General features: G+C 33.7%; 1 protein-coding gene across 1 annotated transcript; it reads right to left on the bottom strand.

Moving 5' to 3' along the window:
- Positions 1-13531: 13531 nt before the first annotated feature.
- LOC128552436 (interferon-inducible GTPase 1-like) lies at positions 13532-14758 on the bottom strand. The gene has a single exon (XM_053533476.1). The coding sequence runs from the start codon at positions 14756-14758 to the stop codon at positions 13532-13534; it is 1227 nt and encodes a 408-aa protein (XP_053389451.1).
- Between the last annotated feature and the right edge of the window lie 7203 nt (positions 14759-21961).

The following is a 21961-nucleotide window of genomic DNA, read 5'->3' as shown; positions in this document are numbered from 1 at the left end:
TTCAGAGCCACTGCCGCTAAATCTGGCGTCTTAAAAAATACAGATAACCCTTGCTTTTCACAATATAATTTCACGTATTACCTTTTCTCTAACTGCATTTATTTGTTTTATAGAAAAAGTAGCACATGCCGATTCTAAGAAAATATAGCCCGCCCGCTTAGGTCAATAGTGAGGGTGCAGATCTATTGATCATGGGCTTTTATTCTTATGGACCTGACTATTTTACAGTGTGTCTGAAATCATTTGTCTTCCATCTATGACACAATGATTAAAATGGAGAAGTTGATAGTCACTTGCTGAAAACAAGTTAGTACTGGTGCTGAATCTAGAAGTTCTGGTTAAAATGGCACTAAATACAAAACAAGCAAAATAAATATAAAAAAAATATAAAGCAATATGTATTATACAAATGCTGTATAAATATAAAAACGTGATCACTGAATTGTATCTCGTAACTGGACATAACTAATTTTCTGTTACATTCAAAACTGCTCAAAACTGTTAATGCAACACAGAGCTAACTCCTTGGCGACATGACTATCTCCTTCACGACAGAGCTGTATCTCACAATAAAAAGTGAATATTTTTACTCCTAAACCATTTTCGGTACATTTTTATTTCCATATGCATTGTATACTTTACAGCTATCTCACGCCAACTCGGTATGTTAATATCAGTTAAAATGCAAATATTTGACAATGAAAGTGCTTTGATGACATAACGGCCAAATTCACTGTCAAACCAGCTAGCTGGTAAACACTACCACAAATCAAGAAAACAATAGCAAACTTTAAGTTCTCTGTAAAGTTAAAACATATCTACATCGCCTACCATTCCCCGATTTTTGATATTCGATACAATATTTTAAAAATGCAAAAACTACGATGACACTTACCCTTGTTGACGTTCTTTTATCGCAACATGCACTATCTCTGAAGTTGCGTAAGAGCGATTTAGCGTATTTATTTTATGTCTTCAGTGAAATACTGAAATTTATCAGTGAAATAAAATTGGTATTTTCACTGTTTCAAACAGTGAAAATATCATTTTTATTTTTCACTGGTAAGGAACTACACTTGAATGCGAAATGATATGAATTATAAATGATAGAAATTTCTTGCAAAATATTCTTCAGTAAAGGTATAAATGTATAAAAATAATAACAGGATCATAAATATTTACATTCTATTATAAATAAATGTAAAAGAAATCGGGAAGCATAATAGAACTATTTACATTTTCTCTACACAGATATTCTGTCGTCGCGATATTATGACGTCATGATGCGATGCACGTGACGTTGCGCGGACAAACTGGATATAATTTGGTTAAAACCGTTAAAATGCATAAAATAAATAGAAAATTTATTTATTTCAGTGTAAGATCGAAATATATTTCACTCGTGAACACCATAATTTACATTTTCACTCGTGGCTGCGCCACTCGTGAACATATTGCATATGGTGTTCTCTCGGTGAAATATATTTCGATCTTACACTGAAACAAACAAATATCCTCTATATCTCTGACAGAGGTAGCTCTGTGTCAAGTTTTTTTGGGGGTTTACTATCAAAGTTGACAATATATCAGGTATCTTCCAAGCAATGTATTACTGTTATAATTGTGGTTCCTGGATTTACCGTTGTACCTCGACTTGCTGCACTTATAATACTTGCTGCACTCACTAAAATCACTGCCCAACCTCGACCTGCTACACTCTCTAGATATGCTACGCAACTTGACCTTGCTGCGCTACTTGGACTTGCTGCGCTACTTGGGCTTGCTGCGCTTACTGGACTTGCTCCTCTTACAGGACTTACTGCACAACTTGGAGCTGCTACGCAACTTGGACTTGCTGCACTTACTGGACTTGCTGCGCAACCTGGACTCGTTGCGCTTACTGGACTTGCTCCTCAACTTGGACTTGCTACGCAACTTGGACTTGCTGCGCTTACTGGACTTACTCCTCTAACTGGACTTGCTGCGCTTACTGGACTTGCTTCTCTAACTGGACTTGCTGCGCTTACTGGACTTGCTTCTCTTACTGGACTTGCTGCGCAACCTGTACTTGCTGCGCTTACTTAACTTGCTTCTCTTACTGGACTTGCTGCGCAACCTGGACTTGCTGCGCTTACTGCACTTGCTTTACTTATTGCACTTCTCCTCAACTTGGACTTGCTATGCAACTTGGACTTGCTGCGCTTACTGGACTTACTCCTCTAACTGGACTTGCTGCGCTTACTGGACTTGCTTCTCTTACTGGACTTGCTGCGCAACCTGTATTTGCTGCGCTTACTGGACTTGCTTCTCTTACTGGACTTGCTGCGCAACCTGGACTTGCTGCGCTTACTGCACTTGCTTTTCTTATTGCACTTGCCGCGCAACCTGGACTTGCTGCGCTTATTGGATTTACTCCTCTTACTGGACTTGCTCTTCTAACTGGACTTGCTGTGCAACCTTGACTTGCTGCGCAACCTGGACTTGTTGGACTTGCTGGATTTGTTGCTTCTCCTAAAGTACTGCAAAACTTGGACTTGCTGCGCCTGCTGGACTTGCTGAAACTCTTAAGTTTCGTAAGTGACGATACTGGAGGTTTCTTTCTTGCATACCAGACGGGGATTTCCGGTATTTTTACCGGTGCTGGAAAAATCCATCTTACACACCGGGGTGTAAGATGACTCTCGTGCTTTAAATGACGTATTACGAACTACATATATGTAGAAGATTTATGTAGTTATTTATATTTTATTTCGAAAAACGGAATAAAAATCCAATACCTTGACAGTTCCTCTTTTTCCTGATAGTATATTTCTCGATTCAAAACACGTTATTTTATCAAAAATTCATAACGTTACGCTGCAACTGATAAAACAAAACCGGAACTAAACATTGTTATTTGTCTTTGAAACGTCATGACGTATTTCCTGTTTACGGACGTTGGTTTCCCGCTGTTTAAATACGCTGCTATAAGAAATAGTTCTAAAAAGAAAACCGTTTGACTGACTTTATTTTTATTATTATATCTTGATATCGGTATGCAAGAAAAAGATTCTGTCACTGGTTATAGGTGCAGATGGGAATATCCGGCTCTCGGTAGGAACCTCGTTACCGCCTAAACAGTTACCCTCGAGGCCGGAAATTCCCATCTGCACCTATTACCAGTGAAAGAATCTTATATTCTGGACCTAAATTTTTTTCTGAATTTCTAATCCATTTCAAGTATCAATACAAAACGCGCGAACCGGACAGAGAGACGCCATGGTGACGTCACGCGAATAAAAATAGCAAACACAAAATGTCGGCAAATTGTGTTTGTTTCTACAAAAAAAATTGGTTATTTTTGACACTCTGTTGTTTACCAGGCTTGATATTGCAGCGCATTGCGGTAAAGTGCCTGTGGTTGCGGTGAATTGCAGTGGATCCGCGCGATTTACAGGTAAGAAAAAGACGATATAATTGCTACATACAGTGTAGAATGCATATACACTGACTGGAATTTCAACATTTATTATTCGTAGGAAAACTGAAGTAAATGGCTTTTCAACATCTTTAATAATAATAATAATAATAATTTCAAACCTATTTTGCATCAATCCTTTCATTTTTCGAATTTTGGTAAAGTAAAATTTATCTACTGACCAAATTTGATAACAATATATTTATACAAAATACGGCAATCTTTGTCTTGATATTTCTTATATGTTCAGTTTGTTTTATAATGAGGCCATATTATGTGAAAAATAAATATCTACATACATGTATATAGTGGAACACAATATTTTTGTCAATATCATAACAATAAAATAAATGAAAAAGGTCATATCAGTGTAATCATGGTAATTGATATGTTTTATTTATATAATAAACCTACAAAAGAATGGTTATTATATAAATGATTTTATCCTAAACTTACAATTATAGTTTTTGAAATATAACACAACAAGATAAAATAAGATAATTGAGCTTCACCTATGCAAGCAATGTCCACACTGATGATGGTAACAAAGAATGAATAGGGAAGATAAATCGCATATATCAAAGAACCTCTCTTACAAGTAGTAAGAAAGAAATTTATTGGATTAATGATATGTTTGCAGTTTCTTAGAACTGCAATACGAGCATTCACGCGCTCTATATAAGAGCTTTGCGTTAGTGTAGATATATACCGGTATACTTCAATAAAATTTACAATAATTGGAAAAAGCAAACAAACACTATTACAAAATCTACATTTCACTATTAAAATAATATTATTAACTTAAATTTTAGGAATAACATAAATATTATGGGATAAAATAAACTTTAGACGTTAACTTGTCCTTTTGGCCGAATATTTCTATACTTAAACTTGGTTGATGGATTAAATCAGCACGTTAAAATGGTATTTTTTTTATAAACACAAATCTTGTTACTTAACTACCTGCGCCCTAAATTAAACTTTTCATTATTTTCAGTGCTGTTGATATTAATTCTTTTTTTTCTTAATAAGGACATTGACATTACTATGGTATGAGTTTATGGATATAAAGAATAATTCTGCTTCAGTCATAATATTCAAATACAAATTTTATTTAGGGCTTTATTATTGTCTGAAAAGTACGGAATTAATGCGAGGTAATTAATCAAGGTATAATTGATATTACTGATAGCGGGAAAAACACTCCATATAATTTAAGTAAATGTAAATTCTGCAAGCTTGTCAGTGTACTGTTACTACTGGTATTACACCTGCTACGTGTTTACCCTTCACAGTGATGAGATATTTCAATGTTGTTTTAACGCATGCCATTATATAAGGGGTTTATTGAAAACTTTTGCCGCATAATGATCCTTAAATGATACAAGTGGTATGCATTTCTTATATTTTATTTGTTGAACATCTAATAATGTTTTTAAGATAATCGCCGACACAAATGCATTACATGTTTTTCTTGTTTATAATTGGATAAATACTATCTATTGATAGTGTCATTACCTTTCCTACTCTAAAATATTAACTAAGTTGCCTATATATAATATATTCTTTAAATTTGTATACTTAGGAAACTATCAAATGTTAAGTGTAATAATTTTTATCAATTGTAGTGCGTGATTTTTTTAATTGTAGCTAAATAATTAACGTCGCAGACCGTTCTTTATACTCATATGAAAATTGATTAAATACTACTTTTATATAGTCGTATTTTACTTGTGACAAAGCAAAACTAAGTAAACATTCAGATATTCTTGGGTTAGCGTGTGATTCACCGGAAGGATGGAATGGGAAGCTACAAAACTTCACCAAGAAACACAAGATAACAGGAACTAAAATATACAACTATTTTTTGTGGGGATGCTAGAAGTGGGGGATGAGGGCGGCGCAGCGGAGGAAAGGTGAGTCCCGAATAAAACCCACGGGGCACAATTTCGTTTGTTGAAAAATATTCCTAAAAGTGTTATGGCAATTTATTAATATTTTTGACTTAGTCATGGGTCATTGTTGTCTTGTCTTGCTGAGTGAAATCCAAAATTAAAAACGCCACGTGCACACCTTCACATACTAAATAATATTCTTGTATGTTTCTCTGGTCTGATTGAAAGTAACCTCAAACAACACTAACTCCATGTGCACAACTTCTCATTTTAAACAACAATTCTATGACTTTCGATGACTAGGTCAAATACTTTTTGAGATGTGTATCGCGTAAATTTGGAAGGGTGGAAATACGTAAATGCGGATGGACGGACGGAAAGACGTACGAACGCGGGTAAATCTAAGTGTCCACAGTCAAAATAATTTGGGGAGAAATATGGTCCGTGGGCTAGTTTTTCGATTTCTATACCCTGAAATTAGGCAAAGGTTCATCAACTTCAGCCATTAATACATTCATTCCGGTATTGTTTAAGACCGGATGTCGCTTTCTACCGTATGTCATACAAAAATTATATTCATTTGAGAGGACATTGTGTATGAAAAATGCGGAAATCTCTCTCTCTCTCTCTCTCTCTCTCTCTCTCTGAAAGTATTATTGGCTGCACACGAATATTCAGCAGATTATCTCAATATTGACTTTCAGATATTAGCCTTTTGCTTATGTAACAGTTCTAAATCAATTAAAGGCTCACTGTAACAAGTCATTCCAAATTTTGACGATTACTACCAAACTTTAGTGGTTAAGATACCCCATCCAACCGAGCAACATTTTCGCCACTTTTAATAACTCATAAAATTATCCATTTTTTTTTAAATAAGACATCATCAAATAATTGTGTTAAGTTTCACAATTTAATGTATTTTCATGAGAAAAAAATATGATACTTTGCAATTTAGATTTCAGTTTAGATTATAGACCAGGTGCTTACAAATGTAATACATATAAATCACATGCGGCTTCTCAATAAATTTAGCCTATATGTGTTTCAATTAGAATGGTTTTGGTACCAATAGTTTCCTTGTATTGTAAATGTCAAAGTAAGCTTACTTGTATAATTTTGACTATTAGCTGATAAAGATACTTTAAAATGTAACATACGTAACACTCGCCACTCAAATGTTCCACATTGAAGAATTAGCAACATGGAAAATACTCCAACAATTGCATTTGTTTACAGTTAATTTAAACCATGTTTACTGAACATGCACACATGACTGTCATAATTTTGTTTAACTTGACCCTGTTACTAATCTCACTTTTAGGATGTCGACAGACTACAGTAAAACAATGATACCTCTTTCAGCATCACTGTAAAGATAGCATAGATCAGCGTTTTTTTATGGCGACTGCTTCAAATATAGATAGCATATTGATAATTAACAGTAGACTTGGTAACAGTATGTGCACAGTCTGAATATTTTGAATTTCATTCAAAGGAAAAACAGAGGGTATCCAAGAATCAAATATAGGTTACCTAGTTTTAAGGTCACCCATTCAATTTTATATTTCGTATATTATTAATCTAGGCTAATGCATAAATCATGCTTATTGGCATTGCAAAGTACCTACTAAATCAGTTTTAACAGTATTGCAAAGATGAAATCAACCATACATTATGAAACATACGTTACCAAGATTAAACAGAACGGTAGGTAACTTTAAAGCTAGGATAGTTTTAGATTTCGATGGATTGTTGTGGTTTCAACACTAAGGTTTTTATATTTTCAATGCGTTGTTTTGATATTTATGGAAGGTAAGATTGTATTCATTGCTAAAATTATCGGTTTATATTCATTATGTGTTCAAAGTTGCTGATGTAATTCCTGATGTAAATAAACACGGCACATTTTGAACTTATAGAACATCATACATATACAATACAATATGGGTAGTGAAACAAATGTCACTTTTGGTGAAACATGTTTCTTCAAATAGTTCTGTGTGTGTGTCTTTGACAATGGTGATTTTCAAATATCACTTATACTGGGGGACCGAATTACTCAACTACACAATCACATTACATTTCCTTAAAGACAACATATTGTGGTATCATTGTTGTCAGTTCTGAGTTCTTACTAAATTCAATATTCTACTTCTAAAACTATTACCAAATACAAACAAACTAGTTCATTCAAAAGATGATGTATTTCAACTGTTACATGTAGATTACCTTGGTATGGAACTGTGCTACTACACTGCGAAGTTCAGTTCGTAAGTCTGCTCAGAAAAATAAATAAGAACTTATTATAGCTCTACCAAAGGCATCTCTACTAAACAGATGTCAATACTACTTACTATAAAAAACAAAGCAATAGTGCTTTACATACCAGGTCAGCATGAAAAATAAAAAGGAATTCTGCTGTCAGACAGATAATGTCGCGCGAAAAAAAACATAATCTATCTTAAGCAACCAATAGCTGTTGTTATAATTTCAAGAGGTTATGTAATGCCTTACGCAGCATATTTTGGAGCAATGTACAAAAGACAAAAAGTGGTCTTACACAGGCAGACACGTGAGATAATTTTTCTGGCCTATCACGTTAAAAATTTCTTGGAGAAAAATATGTTGGTGACTGCTTTTATTTTAAGTTTTGATATTTGTTTAAAAAAAAGAAAATAATACAAATATTTTTCTTACTTTAAATATATTCTCAAGCAACGTGAAATGATAAAAATAAATCTATTTAATTATTCTGTAAATAAAAGAGCAAGATATAGCTAAATTAGTGTTGCTGTGAATAATTAAACCCTTAAGATATAATAGAACACCATCTTAAGTGTTTAATGATCTTCTTGTATATTTACCCTAATATTTCATTTATGTCATAAACAAAATGCATATTACAATAAAATTTTAAAATTGCGTTACAATGGAAAAAGGGGCCCCAAGATATAATATATATTTTAAGCTTATATTAGAACGGTAACGTATTATGCTGGTAGAATTATCAACAACGCAGACTTGAACGGATATGAATAAAACCGAAATAAGCTGAAAAGTGTTAAAATCTGTATTTCCCTTTTTATTTAAGTAGGAATTACCTTTATAGGGTCAAGTACTTCAAACCCGTATGGATATTTTCTTGAAGGGACAGAGACAAACATCAAAACTATTTAGCAGCTAAAACATTTATTTACAAGAAGTTAACTGATTAACTACAACTGAATAAATTTGAATCTACCCTGGGTGCAGGGTATTCTTCATCCTTAAATAAGGTTGTGATGTCATATAAAATCTGAATCAAACACAAGAAAAAGTAATCTGAAAGAATTAGAAATTACTTAGAATATAATCAAAACTTTAACCAGACTGTCGCAAGAAAAACTGTTTCAAAATGTCAATGAAAAATTGAATTGTTGCCAAAATACTGTCTTGCGAATATAACATAAGACAACAACCAACATTCTGCGTTGTTGCTGGTAAATGTTGGAATACACATGAAAATAAAAGCAACAAAGCAACATTTCTCTACCTTTGCGTAATCTGAATTACAATCACATAATTCTTGGTATCCCATCGCCAAAGATCTATAACGTGTATTTGACAGAAAATAGCTTCTTGATATAATGCCTCTAAATTTATTTCATCTGTACATTCGCATTCAGTATACACGACAAGGATACACATTTATTATATACCTATATAAATTCTGTCAAAGATGCAGCTTCCATTTCACAAGGATACATGAACAGGCTGAAAAAAAAATACCTTCCAAAATCCCCTGTTTTACCTTCCGTATTATATGTTGTCGGACTACTTTCATTATATAGCGCACACAAAAACATCACTCAGTTCTGTTCAACATCTACAAACATTTCAGATTTCGTTCGATTACAAATAAACAAATAAAAAGGTGGAGGTGTGATTTAAAAGGGTTAATATAACAGAAGCTAGGATTTTGTGTTCGGCTCTCGATGATTTTGAAAGGACGGATCACGCATTCGTGCCTTGTGAGATCCGATCTGGCAAAATCCACTAGAGCAATTTACGGCATCCAAGATCGAGCTACTGTTATAATAACCCTATTGTGTAACCGTCAGCACACCTACCCTGTATGAGCACTTCTTCTCCTGCTAAATTCACCCATCCGTTTGGCAAAAAAAAGCATCGATAAACACAGTATTTTTATCATATGGTGAAAACATTGTATATGCAAGAAATACCACATGTTAAGACTATACATGCATTACAACATACTAAAACATCACATAAAAATACACACGTCCCCTTCTATTGGCCAGTCTTTTAAAAATATGCACTACATATCTATATCTTCAGAACATACAGTTATTCAATAAACCCCAGCATAAATCTTCTTTCTATTATCATGGCAGGTATAAACGCCCGTCTTTTAATAACGCAACCATCTTTCTCCTATTAATCAAAATTTAAAAGAAAATAGTTCTATTTTTATGTGAAGTGAGTCCCTGAATAAATGAATTTATTTGCAGCTAGAGGATGTAAAATCATGGTTCTCGGATTGCTAACAGTATCATTCCGTTAAAGTGCAAACATATCGAAGTCCTATGATATTATAAATTGCTCTTAAAGCGCCTAATCCACACATATTGATGTGAGAGTTTAAAAATCAAACGTTTCCTATATTCACCCTAATGTCGCATATTTGATGTTCTAAGAATAAAGTTATCAGCGAAATCCGTTGAAAATCGTTGTGTTTTTTTTTTTATTTAAAGCATTCGTCAACAATTTCTGATAAGGGTTTCCCGGTTTATACAAAAAAGGAAATTCCGTTCACTGAGCACCTTCCAAATATCACATGACAGCGAGAGAGCGGTTACGGTATTTGTATTATACTTTTTCGCCAGGAGTTCGATTTCAAGACCCCAAAAAATGTATTTAAAACTGATTTTAATTTCTTTTTCTCCAATATGATTCAACGTTACGGTAGACAAAACGAGTTAATTAATCTATAGCTATCATGTTAACTAACTTATATATGTCACAATTGACATGTTGTTATGGTTAAATACACACCGCCTTTAATATGATATGATGTTTTTATAATTCACCTGAGCAATTCTCAGATCGCCCGATGTCCGTCGTCTGTTTTCTGTTCACAATAAGCTTGTGTATGCATAATCTAACATGACCAGCAAATAACCTACATAGTTACATGTAGAGCAAAATCTATTTCAGGTTATTCTGCAATAAACCACTCGCGTGCAATGACGTCATCCGATCCAGGTGCGTAGCACGGTCGTAAAAAGTAGTTACCATTTTTTCTAACACTGTTGATACAAGTATGTCGTGTTAGAATCGAAATAACAAGTTCCCAAGTGTGATTTATCGTAGAATAACCCGAGTGTTTCGTTCTTATGCGAAACAAGATATCACTCCCTTCGAGATATATTCTTACGCATTAGAACTCAAAACACGGGTTAGTCTACGATGAACCACGTTTGGGAACTTATTTCTGAAGAATGTTTGTGTTTATAAAATCTACATCAAGTTCGAAGAAAAGCATAGTGTGTGCAACAGGGGCTGCAGTTTTCACTGGATTTTCATGAAATTTGATCAGAATGTTTGTCTTGATGAATTCTAGGTGAACTTCAAATATGGGTCATTTGAGATTATAAAATACGTCACATGGTCGAATCATGGAAAAATAGTATGTATACAATCGGGGCTGCACTTTTCACTGAATATTCTTAGAATTTGAACAGATTGTTTTTCCTGATGAAATCTATATGTCATTTGAGGTTATAAAATACGTCACATGGTCGAATCATGGAAAAAATTTATGTATACAATCGGGGCTGCACTTTTCACTGAATATTCTTAGAATTTGAACAGATTGTTTTTCCTGATGAAATCTATATGTCAAGTTCAAATATGGGTCATCAGTGGTCTAAAACTTGGTCACCCGGTCCAATTAAAGAAACGGACACCCATTCTGTTTTATATTTCGTGTGCAATAGGTCATGTAGTTTTCACTAGATGTTCGAAATTTTAATCTGAATGATCTTCTTGATGTTATCTCGGTCATGTTCAAATATTGATCATTTGGAGTAAAAAACTAGGTCACCTGGTCAAATCAAAGAAAACCCTGTGTATGCAATAGAGGCAGCATTTTTCACTGAGTATTCGTAGAATTCGATCAGATTGTTTTTTTTTTATCAAGTCTAGGTCAGATTTGAATATGGGTCATTTGGAGTACAAAACCAGGCCACCCAGTCATATCGAAGATAAACCTTGTGCATGCAATAGTATCTGCATTTGTCACTGGATTCTCATGAATTTGGTCAGATTGTTTGTCTTGATTAAATCTAGGTATTTGATAATGGGTCATGGGGTGAAGAACTAGGTCACTAGGTCAAAGCAAAGAAAAACCTTGTATATGCTATATGAACTGCATAAACCACTGGTTATTTATGAAATTTGATAATATTGTTTGTCCTGATCAAATTAAAGTGAAGTTCGAATGTATGTCATCTTTGGTCCTTGTTCATGGTGAATAAAGGGCTGATTAGGATGATTGTCACGATTAAATCTAGATCAAGTTCGCATTCGGGTAATCTGAGGATAACCTGGGTCACCAGTCAATTCTAAGAAATACCTTGTACATGGAAAATGAGAGGATGCATTTACCTGAAAATTCAAAATGAACCATTTTGCCTAGAAACACAGTTGGATGATTGGTCGTATGAAGTAAATGAGCTCTAATGCTTTTCAGGTTCATATGTCAAGGTCACTCTGGTCTAAACATTGAAAACAGTTTCCGTAGCATTTGTTGAAAAGCCTTTAACATCCGCCCTTTAAACATAATGGGGTGATTGGCGAAATGAAGTAGATAAACCCTACTGCGTTTAAGATCAACTGGCTAAAGGTTACGGATGCCGCAGCCGGAATGATTCCTCTCTGTTTATTTCTTTAAAAAATTACAGAAAAACAGCTTCCTCAGATAAACGATCTAGGACGATTTGACTTTCTTGATTAAGCGTTTGTGTGATATTTTGATATTTTCAAAGCTGTACGGGTTAGTTTTATAAATTTTATAATATTCTTATACTTCCCTTTAATAAAAGCATGGTCCGGTAATAATTTCAGTTTCGAGTGATTTAAAGATATTTCCGATTTATTAGCAGAATAAGAAACAAAACAAAAAATTAGAAACCAGAGAAAAACAAACATACTCGAAGTATGTAAACGATCGTTTTTTTCCGTATATATTTTATTTTGAAAGAGAGTGCTACTGATAGTTTCTATATGTTCATATTGTTATGAACGCCATAATACTGTGTGACACTTGTAAGTTAGTAAACATGTCAGAACTAGATTAACTAACTCGTTTTGTCTTTGCTGATTCGTATTTAAGAAATAGAAATAAAATACAGATTTAGAAACACAATTTTTATGGGTCGGGGAATCGAAATCTCGACAAAAAATATGATGCAAAAACAATGACCACTCTGCCAACGAGGCATCACTGACTGCACCGTAAACGTAGTGAATTGACTAAATTTTATGTTATTGTTTTTTTTTTTGTTGTTGTTACATTTCAAAACAACATAACAGTGTGCGATGCCTATACGTGTGCGCTCTATTGATTATCTATTGAGTAAAATATGCGTATGCGCAGTTTTGGTTTGATGCCCATGTGATGATAGTGTCTATAAATACTGTCGCGTCTCGTTCTATATTTATCAAAATTTTCAAAAGTAAAGCGTAGCAACGGATTATAAAAGTGCATAAAAGAACTGCAAAAACTCGAATGTATACTAGAAACTGATCAATCATTAAGTTTTATTAAAATATATGAAACCGTGACGGCATTTTGCCTTTCGGTGATAAATTGTTTCAAAACTCACAGATCTCAATGTGTGGGTTAGTCGTTTTAATATTACATTTTTTATAACATAGTACATAACCTTGTTTATTCATGTGCTGCATGCAAATGTTGTTGCCTCTCGTGTCAAAAATATATGCGGGAATAAAACATTGTTGGAGCAAGTCTACTCTTTTCGAAATATATATAAACAGACTTTTATGAAATAATACTCGTTAACCGAAGGAAGTAGATGTGATGATGGTTATAACATTACTAACGTGTAATTCGTGTAGAACATTTGGTTACAATTCATAGTTTGAAGGTTACCTAATTGATATACAATATTTCACTGCCTGTTTCCTTCAGAAGAATGTCAAACATTGTTCTAGCGTCCTCCAACATGAGATGTAGATTTGATCTTAAAAAGCAGTATGCTGTTGCAAAAGATATTCCAAAGCCTAGCGCAGAGCTGATCACGGGTAGGGATTTAACCGTCGACTCCAACGCCTCTGACATAGAAATATGTTTCAAGTAAGGTGCAAATTGCATACCTAGTTCGGTAACGTCCTTCGTCGTTATTTTGAAAATATCAAACGTTTGAAGTTTGTATTCATGCTTCAGAACATCAACAGTTTTCCCTGTTATTTTTGCCAAGTCCTGTAGGTCACTGTCGGTAATGCCTAATGTCTTTCGATAGAACTCCATCTCACTGGAGATCGAACGATAGTCCACTGTAAGAGAAAGGTCGGGCACAAGTATTGCAGCACCAAACGCAGCCTTTAAACCTGTCCATACTAATCTTGATTCCAACGCACCTGCCTTACCATTTATCATTTTCTTGGTATTGTATTGTAATGAATACATCACTGCTTCTTTCTTCAATCCAGATGACTTTTCGACAAGCCGTTCTATTAACTTCGGGAAGTCAAGATATCGGTGGTCAACCAATTTGCTTGATATCAAGTACACATCTTTTGATTTTACCGTCGACGTCTTAACTATCTCCTCACAATCCTTCCTTATCTTATTTACTTCGGCTTCCATATCATCGACGCCATCTAAATTTATATCAACTCTTGAACGTACAAATATGAATACTTTTCCGGATTCATCGAGTTTCTCGGCAAAGAAAACTTCGTCCTCTGTAAATCTATCCGACGCCATAATAATGTAGATATCGTAGGAATAAAATCTTATCTTTTCATGTCTAATATAGTCTTTCCGAGGAAAATTTTTAGTTCCAATTCCAGGTAAGTCCCATAATTGAAGGAGCTTATTCCTCGGATGAGGATATGCTTTAGGTGTAGAAGTTGTTTCAGTTGATCCTGTTGGTGCATAATCTGATTCCTTCTCTGACTGACAGTCTCTAATTGCATTTATAAATCGCGATTTTCCGACTCCGGTGCGTCCTAAAACTGCAACATTTACAAGCTCATTTTTCCAACTTTCTATTTTGCTTTTCGCTAAAGACATGAAGTCTTTCTCGTATAAACATTTTTGAAGGTCTTTTTCTCGCCACTGTAATATGATTTTTTTCTTTTCATCTTCTGTCATGCCTTTTGAAGCCTCATTTACCGAATATAAGAAGTTAACATCGAATTTTCAAATTAAAAGAAGACCTATTTATCAAAATATTCATTTTTATGTATTGTTTTTCTATGTGAAGATTCAAGGAATAGTGTTTCATGTAATCTTACAACACAGTTTACTATACCTTCATAAATTTACTCAATTTACTTGAATAAAAATGAAGTCGCTCATCAATCAACAACAGAGGACTACTTAATATTGTGTAACATGAAATTGCACTTAATAGTCTAGGTTGAATGTTTAGAATTACCGCCCTACCTCCGTACCACCCCAAAATTCAATCGACTTGCTGAACCTTTTTCTGCAGTTAATGAGTGATTATGCAAAAGCTGTAAATTCTAGGGTACTTAGCATAACAAGTTTTATTTTTTATTAAGAGATTTACTATTGAGTAAAAGGAAAACGTAAACAATATCCTAACTCACTTCGAATTATATTTTCATGACTAAATGTGATTTTCATCGGGGGAATAATACAATTTAAAATAATAACAATTATACAATTATAACAATAACCGTTCTATATATAGACCATGTTTTCTGTCAATAACGAATAAACTTAATTTTTAGATGATGCTCATTTGTTTTCATACACTATTAGCATTTTAACCGCTTTGTGCTTTTTAGGCATTTCTATACAGTCGAAAATGAGTTATCAACTTATTTTTACTTGATGTGTCATGTCATGTATCAAAAATATTTTATGCGCCTAAACCTAGCGATTAAAAAACCCCAAAAAACTATTAAGTATTAATCTAATAAATTATCAATTGTTTAACGGGATGTAAGCAAAGATGATTTCAAGTTATTATTCACTTCAGTTAATAAATATGTATCAAGAATAAGATAAAACCTAACATTTACTAAAATAACTATTTTTTAAATGGCGACCATTTTGAATTTTCTAAAAATAGAATTCCAAAAAGAGCTGTGACCTTGGCCCTTACAGACAAAAGTATTGTATTGATCCAAACTACCTATTTGCAAATTTGGAACTTTTGTCCGGTCTGTCCAGACTTTTCAAATTTTATGAAGAATTGGAAATAAACTAAGTAGGTGAACTTTTTCGCAAAATCGCAAAAATTGAACAAAAAATATGCAACTGTTGCTATGGTTACGCATGTGTGATGAAAGAGTAGAAAATTTCTTTATAAAAGAGGATTTCCGAAAAAAATTGGAGGGAAAAAATAACTCTTAGTTACTGCTAAAATGTACGAAATATAAAAAAGATATGACTTTTTTATGTTGTTTACGTGAAAGATTATCTGCCTTGCATGTGTACGATCTTTCCACATAAAATACAAAATAAGATTTCATTTAAAGAAATGGACTTATTTTGTATTGAAACAATATACATCTTAAATGGTTAAGTAGTACGAAAATTAACATATTGCAAAATTATTTTTCAACGTATGATTTTGGTATATGTGTACCAATCTATTTGTTCTCCTTAACCGATAGCAGGGCAAAATTTCTCGACAAAGTGTGATACAACGTATTCACGATTTTAGCATGACACAAGGAAATCTAGCTGACCAATCAGAGCTGCATTTTAAAGTGCCTTTTGTAGCTGCTAGTTTCCACATGGGTGATACGCAGCATTTTTACAAAAAAATACTAGAGGTCACTTTAGGAAGGAAATTCATACTATTTCTGAGATCAAATGGATCTTTTTTATCAAACATGTCCTAGAGTATGTTACAAACTACAAGACAACAAAATTTCTTTTAGACTTAATATAAGTCCAAGTAAAATGTCACCATTATGCAAGTGAAACAACTTGTTTCGGAATGGTTAAAATTATGAATGTGTTTCGAAGAAAACTAGCAAATTTGATGGACAGGTATCCCCAGCTGAATGGGTCTGTGGAATGATAAAGAAGTATATCAAACAAAAAGTGAAAGATGTTACAAAGAAGCAAAATATTTCATTACATTAGAACTAAAAATAAACAGATGACCTTTAAGAAAACACAATTAAGTAAGAAATCGCGAAAATGGGTGGTGATGGGGATAGGGGAGTGGTTATAAATTAAATGTGGAAGGTTAAAAAAAACAACTTTGGGGTGGAAGCGGGGAATACCGGATGAGGGTACAAACTTCACATGTTGATGCTTAATATTGATGGAAAATAAATAAAAATGAAATACAAAATATTGGTGGGGGTGCATGATTGGGTTTGTGTGGGCAGAGGAGCGAGGTAGGGAGAGGGTACTACTTTGCATGTTGATAAATATTCATGAAAGGATTGAAGTTTGAAGAAATGTTTTATGTTGGGTAGAGGGGGTGGGATGGGGAAGGGTCGTAACCAGAGCGGTGGGTTGAAGAGTGTGGGTACACAACTTCTCATGTTGATAATAAATATTCATGTAAAACATGAAAGAAGTTTATTGAAATTCTACCAACTGCTCAGTTTGTTATGCACAAATATGTGGAGTTTTAGACAATAAAAGGACAAAAACACTGAAGGTGAAGAAATCCTGACGAAATTTTGTGTGCACCACAACATGATGGTAGTCAAAATTTAATTCAAGGTTCATAGTTCTAGGTCAAATAGGTCACAAATTATGAGCAGAAATTGCCATATTTATAGTACCCTTTATAGCTAGCACCAGAAACTACTAAGGGCTACAACTCTGGTGTTACTTGGGCAATCTTAAACTTGACGTTGACATGCCACAATTACCTGTACTGGTGAATCTGTATATGATGTCATTTAAGTATTCCAAAAATATGGGACGGACGGACGAACAAGGTCAAAACTATATCCCTCCGCCTTCGGCGTGGGTAATAAATAGCGTTATATTTCTGATATTTAAATGAAAACTACGAGTATTAAATTAAACGCGAATGTATAACTTCCAGCAGTCGACCAGAACATTTGTGCAATGATCTTAAAATGATTTATTTACCTATTTCATCGCTTCCCTTTGCTACATCATCATCACTTGTCGTTGAATGCACACCAACATCTAACAATGTAGAATGAATAGTCAGTATAAAATCAAATTAAACAGGAGAGTATTTAGAGAAAAAGAAAAAAAAAGAGCACCTGAGTACAATGGACCTGAAACAAATTTAAAATAGGACCCCTACCCGAACATTTTTGGCCATTTAAGACTAAAATTATCATTTTTGTATGAAAACGCATGTTTGTATATAACGAACAAAAAAGAACCCAGAACGGGAACAAAATATCGTAAAATTATAAAATGACGTCACACGCTCGCTTACTTTTTCTTAAATTTTAATATAAAAGTCACAAACTAGTTTCGCCGTGAATGGCTCATCAGTGTATCTATATATATAACAATATCCGTATCATGTGAAATATTCCGCATGTTTAATTTCGGTTATTGACTGTTTTAAACCGAAATTAAACATGCGGAATATTTCACATGATAAGGATTGATAAATAATATTATAACGTCATTAACTCCCCTGTTTGACGTCGAAATTACGTCCCTTTTTTCCTTGACGTCAACGTCAAAACTATTGAATTAATTCCCTGTCTATTATTGTTATATATTTAGACACACTGATGAGCCATTCACGGCGAAACTAGTTTGTGACTTTTATATTAAAATTTAAGAAAAACTAAGCGAGCGTGTGAAGTCATTTTATAATTTTACGATATATATATATAACGAACAAAAAAGAACCCGGAACGGGAACAAACTGTCGTAAAATTATAAAATGAGGGGACCTTTTGCACACAAATTTCCCAAGATACTAGACTTAGCCATTTGGACAAAATCCAAATATATTTTTTTGTTTTGAAATAATTGTATACATTTGGAGGTACAACTGCACCATGTATACAATAAAACAATGAAGTATTTTATTTTACTAGCCAAAAAAGTTGGTGTGGTATCTAACTGCATTTGAGCCAAAATTTAGAATTTCGCTTGAGACCCAGTATTCGCTGCGGAAGTTACTATTTTCTATTTCTTTTTTTTTTTTACTTTTTTTATATTCGAATCAAGACAAGAAAGGTAAGTTGTTTTTTTTTCATAGTGAAAAAAAAGTATGCGTATTTATAAGAACCTTTACTTTTACTACAGTTATGGCCCTTTGATGGTTTTTGCTATGTATGGAATATGGAGAAAGATATTGTGCACACTATTAGCCTTATTTGCTTCAAACATTCACAGATGATCAAAAAACCTTGATGTACAGATGATCATAAAGGAAGTTTTTTTTTCTGTGACTATCGTTACCGCAGTTACCTACCGGCTTCATTGTTCCGATGAGGTCTATAAATACCTTATAGACCGCTTATGAGGTCTATGAGAATTTCCAGACCTGTTCTATTTCTACTATCTTCACAAAAATCTCAAGTACCTGAAGTGGGAATCGAACCCGAGTCTCTTCCATGCAAGTCCAACGATCTTACCACTGAGCCAAATTGTCGACACACTTATGCACATGTCAGAGATTAAATTTAAAGGTATGCGTAAGCGACCGAAACAATGCAGTAGAATCGTGAGAAGTCGGTGCATGACATATAAGGTGAACGCGCGATTGACTCCGTAAAATTAATATAGTATCAATTGGTTTCAAAAAGTACGCTTTAAGTGAAAAAATTGTCGACGAGTTTTACATTTCTTGAAAATTAATCTAAACATGACGTTACTGTAAAATTTTAACATTCAATTCTGAGCAGGTCTGGGCCCAGTTGTTCGAAACCTTAACAGACTGTTAAACTAATCGCCTGTTAATTTTTGAGTCAAAATACTAGTTTTGATGGGAAACACTAGTAAGATGTTTTAATTTTTCTGTAAACACGTTTTAGTGTTCAAAACCCTTAAGCCATACATTTGTTTTTCTAAGTTTTCTAAAATGTCGAAATATTACTTTAAAAGTTAATTGACTGTTAGCTTAATCAATTGTAAAGTTTCGAACAACTGGATATTTGTCAGAAAGTTAAAACGAGTATACTCTTCCGTCAGAGAATGCTTCATGAAACAGGCTGAATCCAAGTTAATTAATAGTCTGCTAATGAAAATTGTGACGATTTTCTGTACAATTAACATGGAACAGAGATTCCGAGCGTGTCTGAAACTGGACTGACAGTTTAAACAGTTTTAAATGCAGTTTTTAGGTAGTGAAAATTGGTGGGAAACTGGTTTAAGCACATTTCTTGTTTTCTGAAAAAAGTTCTAAATTTGCTAAATGTCTATAATTCATATCGAACTAATATTTGACATTTTTATGCCTTTAAATATTATTAGATATTTTGCACTGTACAAGGTTTCATTGATTCTGTACTTGTATTGACATCCACAAGTATATGACAACTTCTACACGTGAATCAGGTGTGGAGAAACAAAACGACATTAAACTATATAATGTTTATTCAAATCGTTGCCATGTCAATCAAAACGAAAGCCTCTAACTACAAACATCTTAATTAGTTGTACTCATTACTTTCAATGTCAAGCAAACTGAAGCTTTTTATATCTTCTCGATGCTGTCAGCTCAGTTTTTTGCACATTTGGTTGTGTCTTTTAGACGTATGCTAAATCTTGGTATATTATGTTACGCATTTCCTGAGATAATGTAATGATAAATCTAGATCAGTACTTTTTATACGGCAATGTATATTAAAGTGTCAAATTAAAGAGCTAATAAACTTATTTTTTAAAATAATTATGAAAAAACAAACAAACATAAAATATCATTCGCATCAAATTCTGACTGATTGACTAGACACACATTAATGTTCTCAGAGAGAGACTATTTCCTAAGTGTGCACGGATTTTTCATGCAATACAAAATGTCATGTCCTAATTGCTGGCAGATATTTTTACAGGTTCGTAGCACGTTGGGCAGTATGTTATATCAATATAAATTGTGACACATATTGTCTTGTTCTTTCTTCAAACTATTTTTATTAAACATTCTTCAAATCCGAAAGCAATCTGGACTATGTAAAACAAAGAAGCATGTCTACTAGGTAAGTCAGTTATCATTCTCGGAATAGGTCTGCATTGTGTTTATAGACCTGTGAGGAGATTTGAAAACCACGCTCGCTACGCTCGCTCGGTTCACAAATCCCTCACAGGTCTATAAACACAATGCAGACCTATTCCTCGAACAATAAATATTACTTATGGACCTTAATGATAGTCTTTTTTTTGGATGACACAGTATGTGAGGCTTCTGTGTTCCTAGGCGCCATTTCTAGTTTACAAATGAAACGTTTGATGGAAGTGTTAGATAAGAGGTGAAGAGATAAAATTTCTTTGTAAACCACTATTTTATATATGTCAGTAAGGTTATTATATTATATTATATTATATTATATTATAACATTTCTCAAATGCGCTCATTTGATTGGTCGGAAGGGGTGCACACGCGGGTCCGCAAAAAAGCGATATAGACCATCAAAAGTGATAATGACTCTTGTGATATCACTTTTTCTTATATGTATGAAATATGGGTCAGTCAGATGAGTGCATTTGAGAAAGCATATGAGATAACAATTATAGACTTATGTTTCGGTCAATATGTGTTTTTACGGACCTTTACAAATGATATTGGCCCTGCACAACGTCTTCGTCCTATGTCATTTTTATAGGCCCGTAAGACTACGTCCTCGGTCGATATTATTTTTACAGGTCCGAAAAAACACATATTGACCTCAACATAAGTCAGTAACTCTATAAGCAGTATTATCTTGGATGCTATATGCTTGAGGAGACTTTGCCAGGTCGGATCACGCAAGGTGCGCGATAGCGTGATAGCCAAATACAGCATCCTAATTCAAGCTACTGTTATAATGACCCTTTCGTTACATACCTTGGCCATTTTGTTTGTTTTATTGATGTTAAGATAGAAAAGAAGGGATTTGTTGTGCGCTTTTTAAAGGACTGTGTCTGGTCTTGAATATTAATGAAAGTAGTCCAGCACAGTAGCAATGCACAATACATCATTCACTATACAATATGGAATTTGTTTTCTGTCTGTTCGTATTTACTTGTGAAAACCAAGCCATATTGTACATAATTTATACAATTATATGACTTTAAAACAACCTTCCTACTTCTGAGTAAACTACACTGAACGCACATTCGTAGGTATTTTAGCAGTTTAGTTACACTTAAAATACTACATGTTCAATGATTATGAATCAAAAGATGAATAAGTGAAAAGTAACCACACTA

This window comes from Mercenaria mercenaria, unplaced genomic scaffold, assembly GCF_021730395.1.
Source record: "Mercenaria mercenaria strain notata unplaced genomic scaffold, MADL_Memer_1 contig_2800, whole genome shotgun sequence".
Classification (NCBI taxonomy): Eukaryota; Metazoa; Mollusca; class Bivalvia; order Venerida; family Veneridae; genus Mercenaria; species Mercenaria mercenaria.
The sequence above is the reverse complement of the archived record's forward strand: the minus strand, read 5'-3'. Positions and strand labels throughout refer to the sequence as shown.

Bases quoted from the DNA above. Each gene is read 5' to 3' on its own strand.
- LOC128552436 (XM_053533476.1), bottom strand. From the start codon at position 14,758: ATGACAGAAGATGAAAAGAAAAAAATCATATTACAGTGGCGAGAAAAA.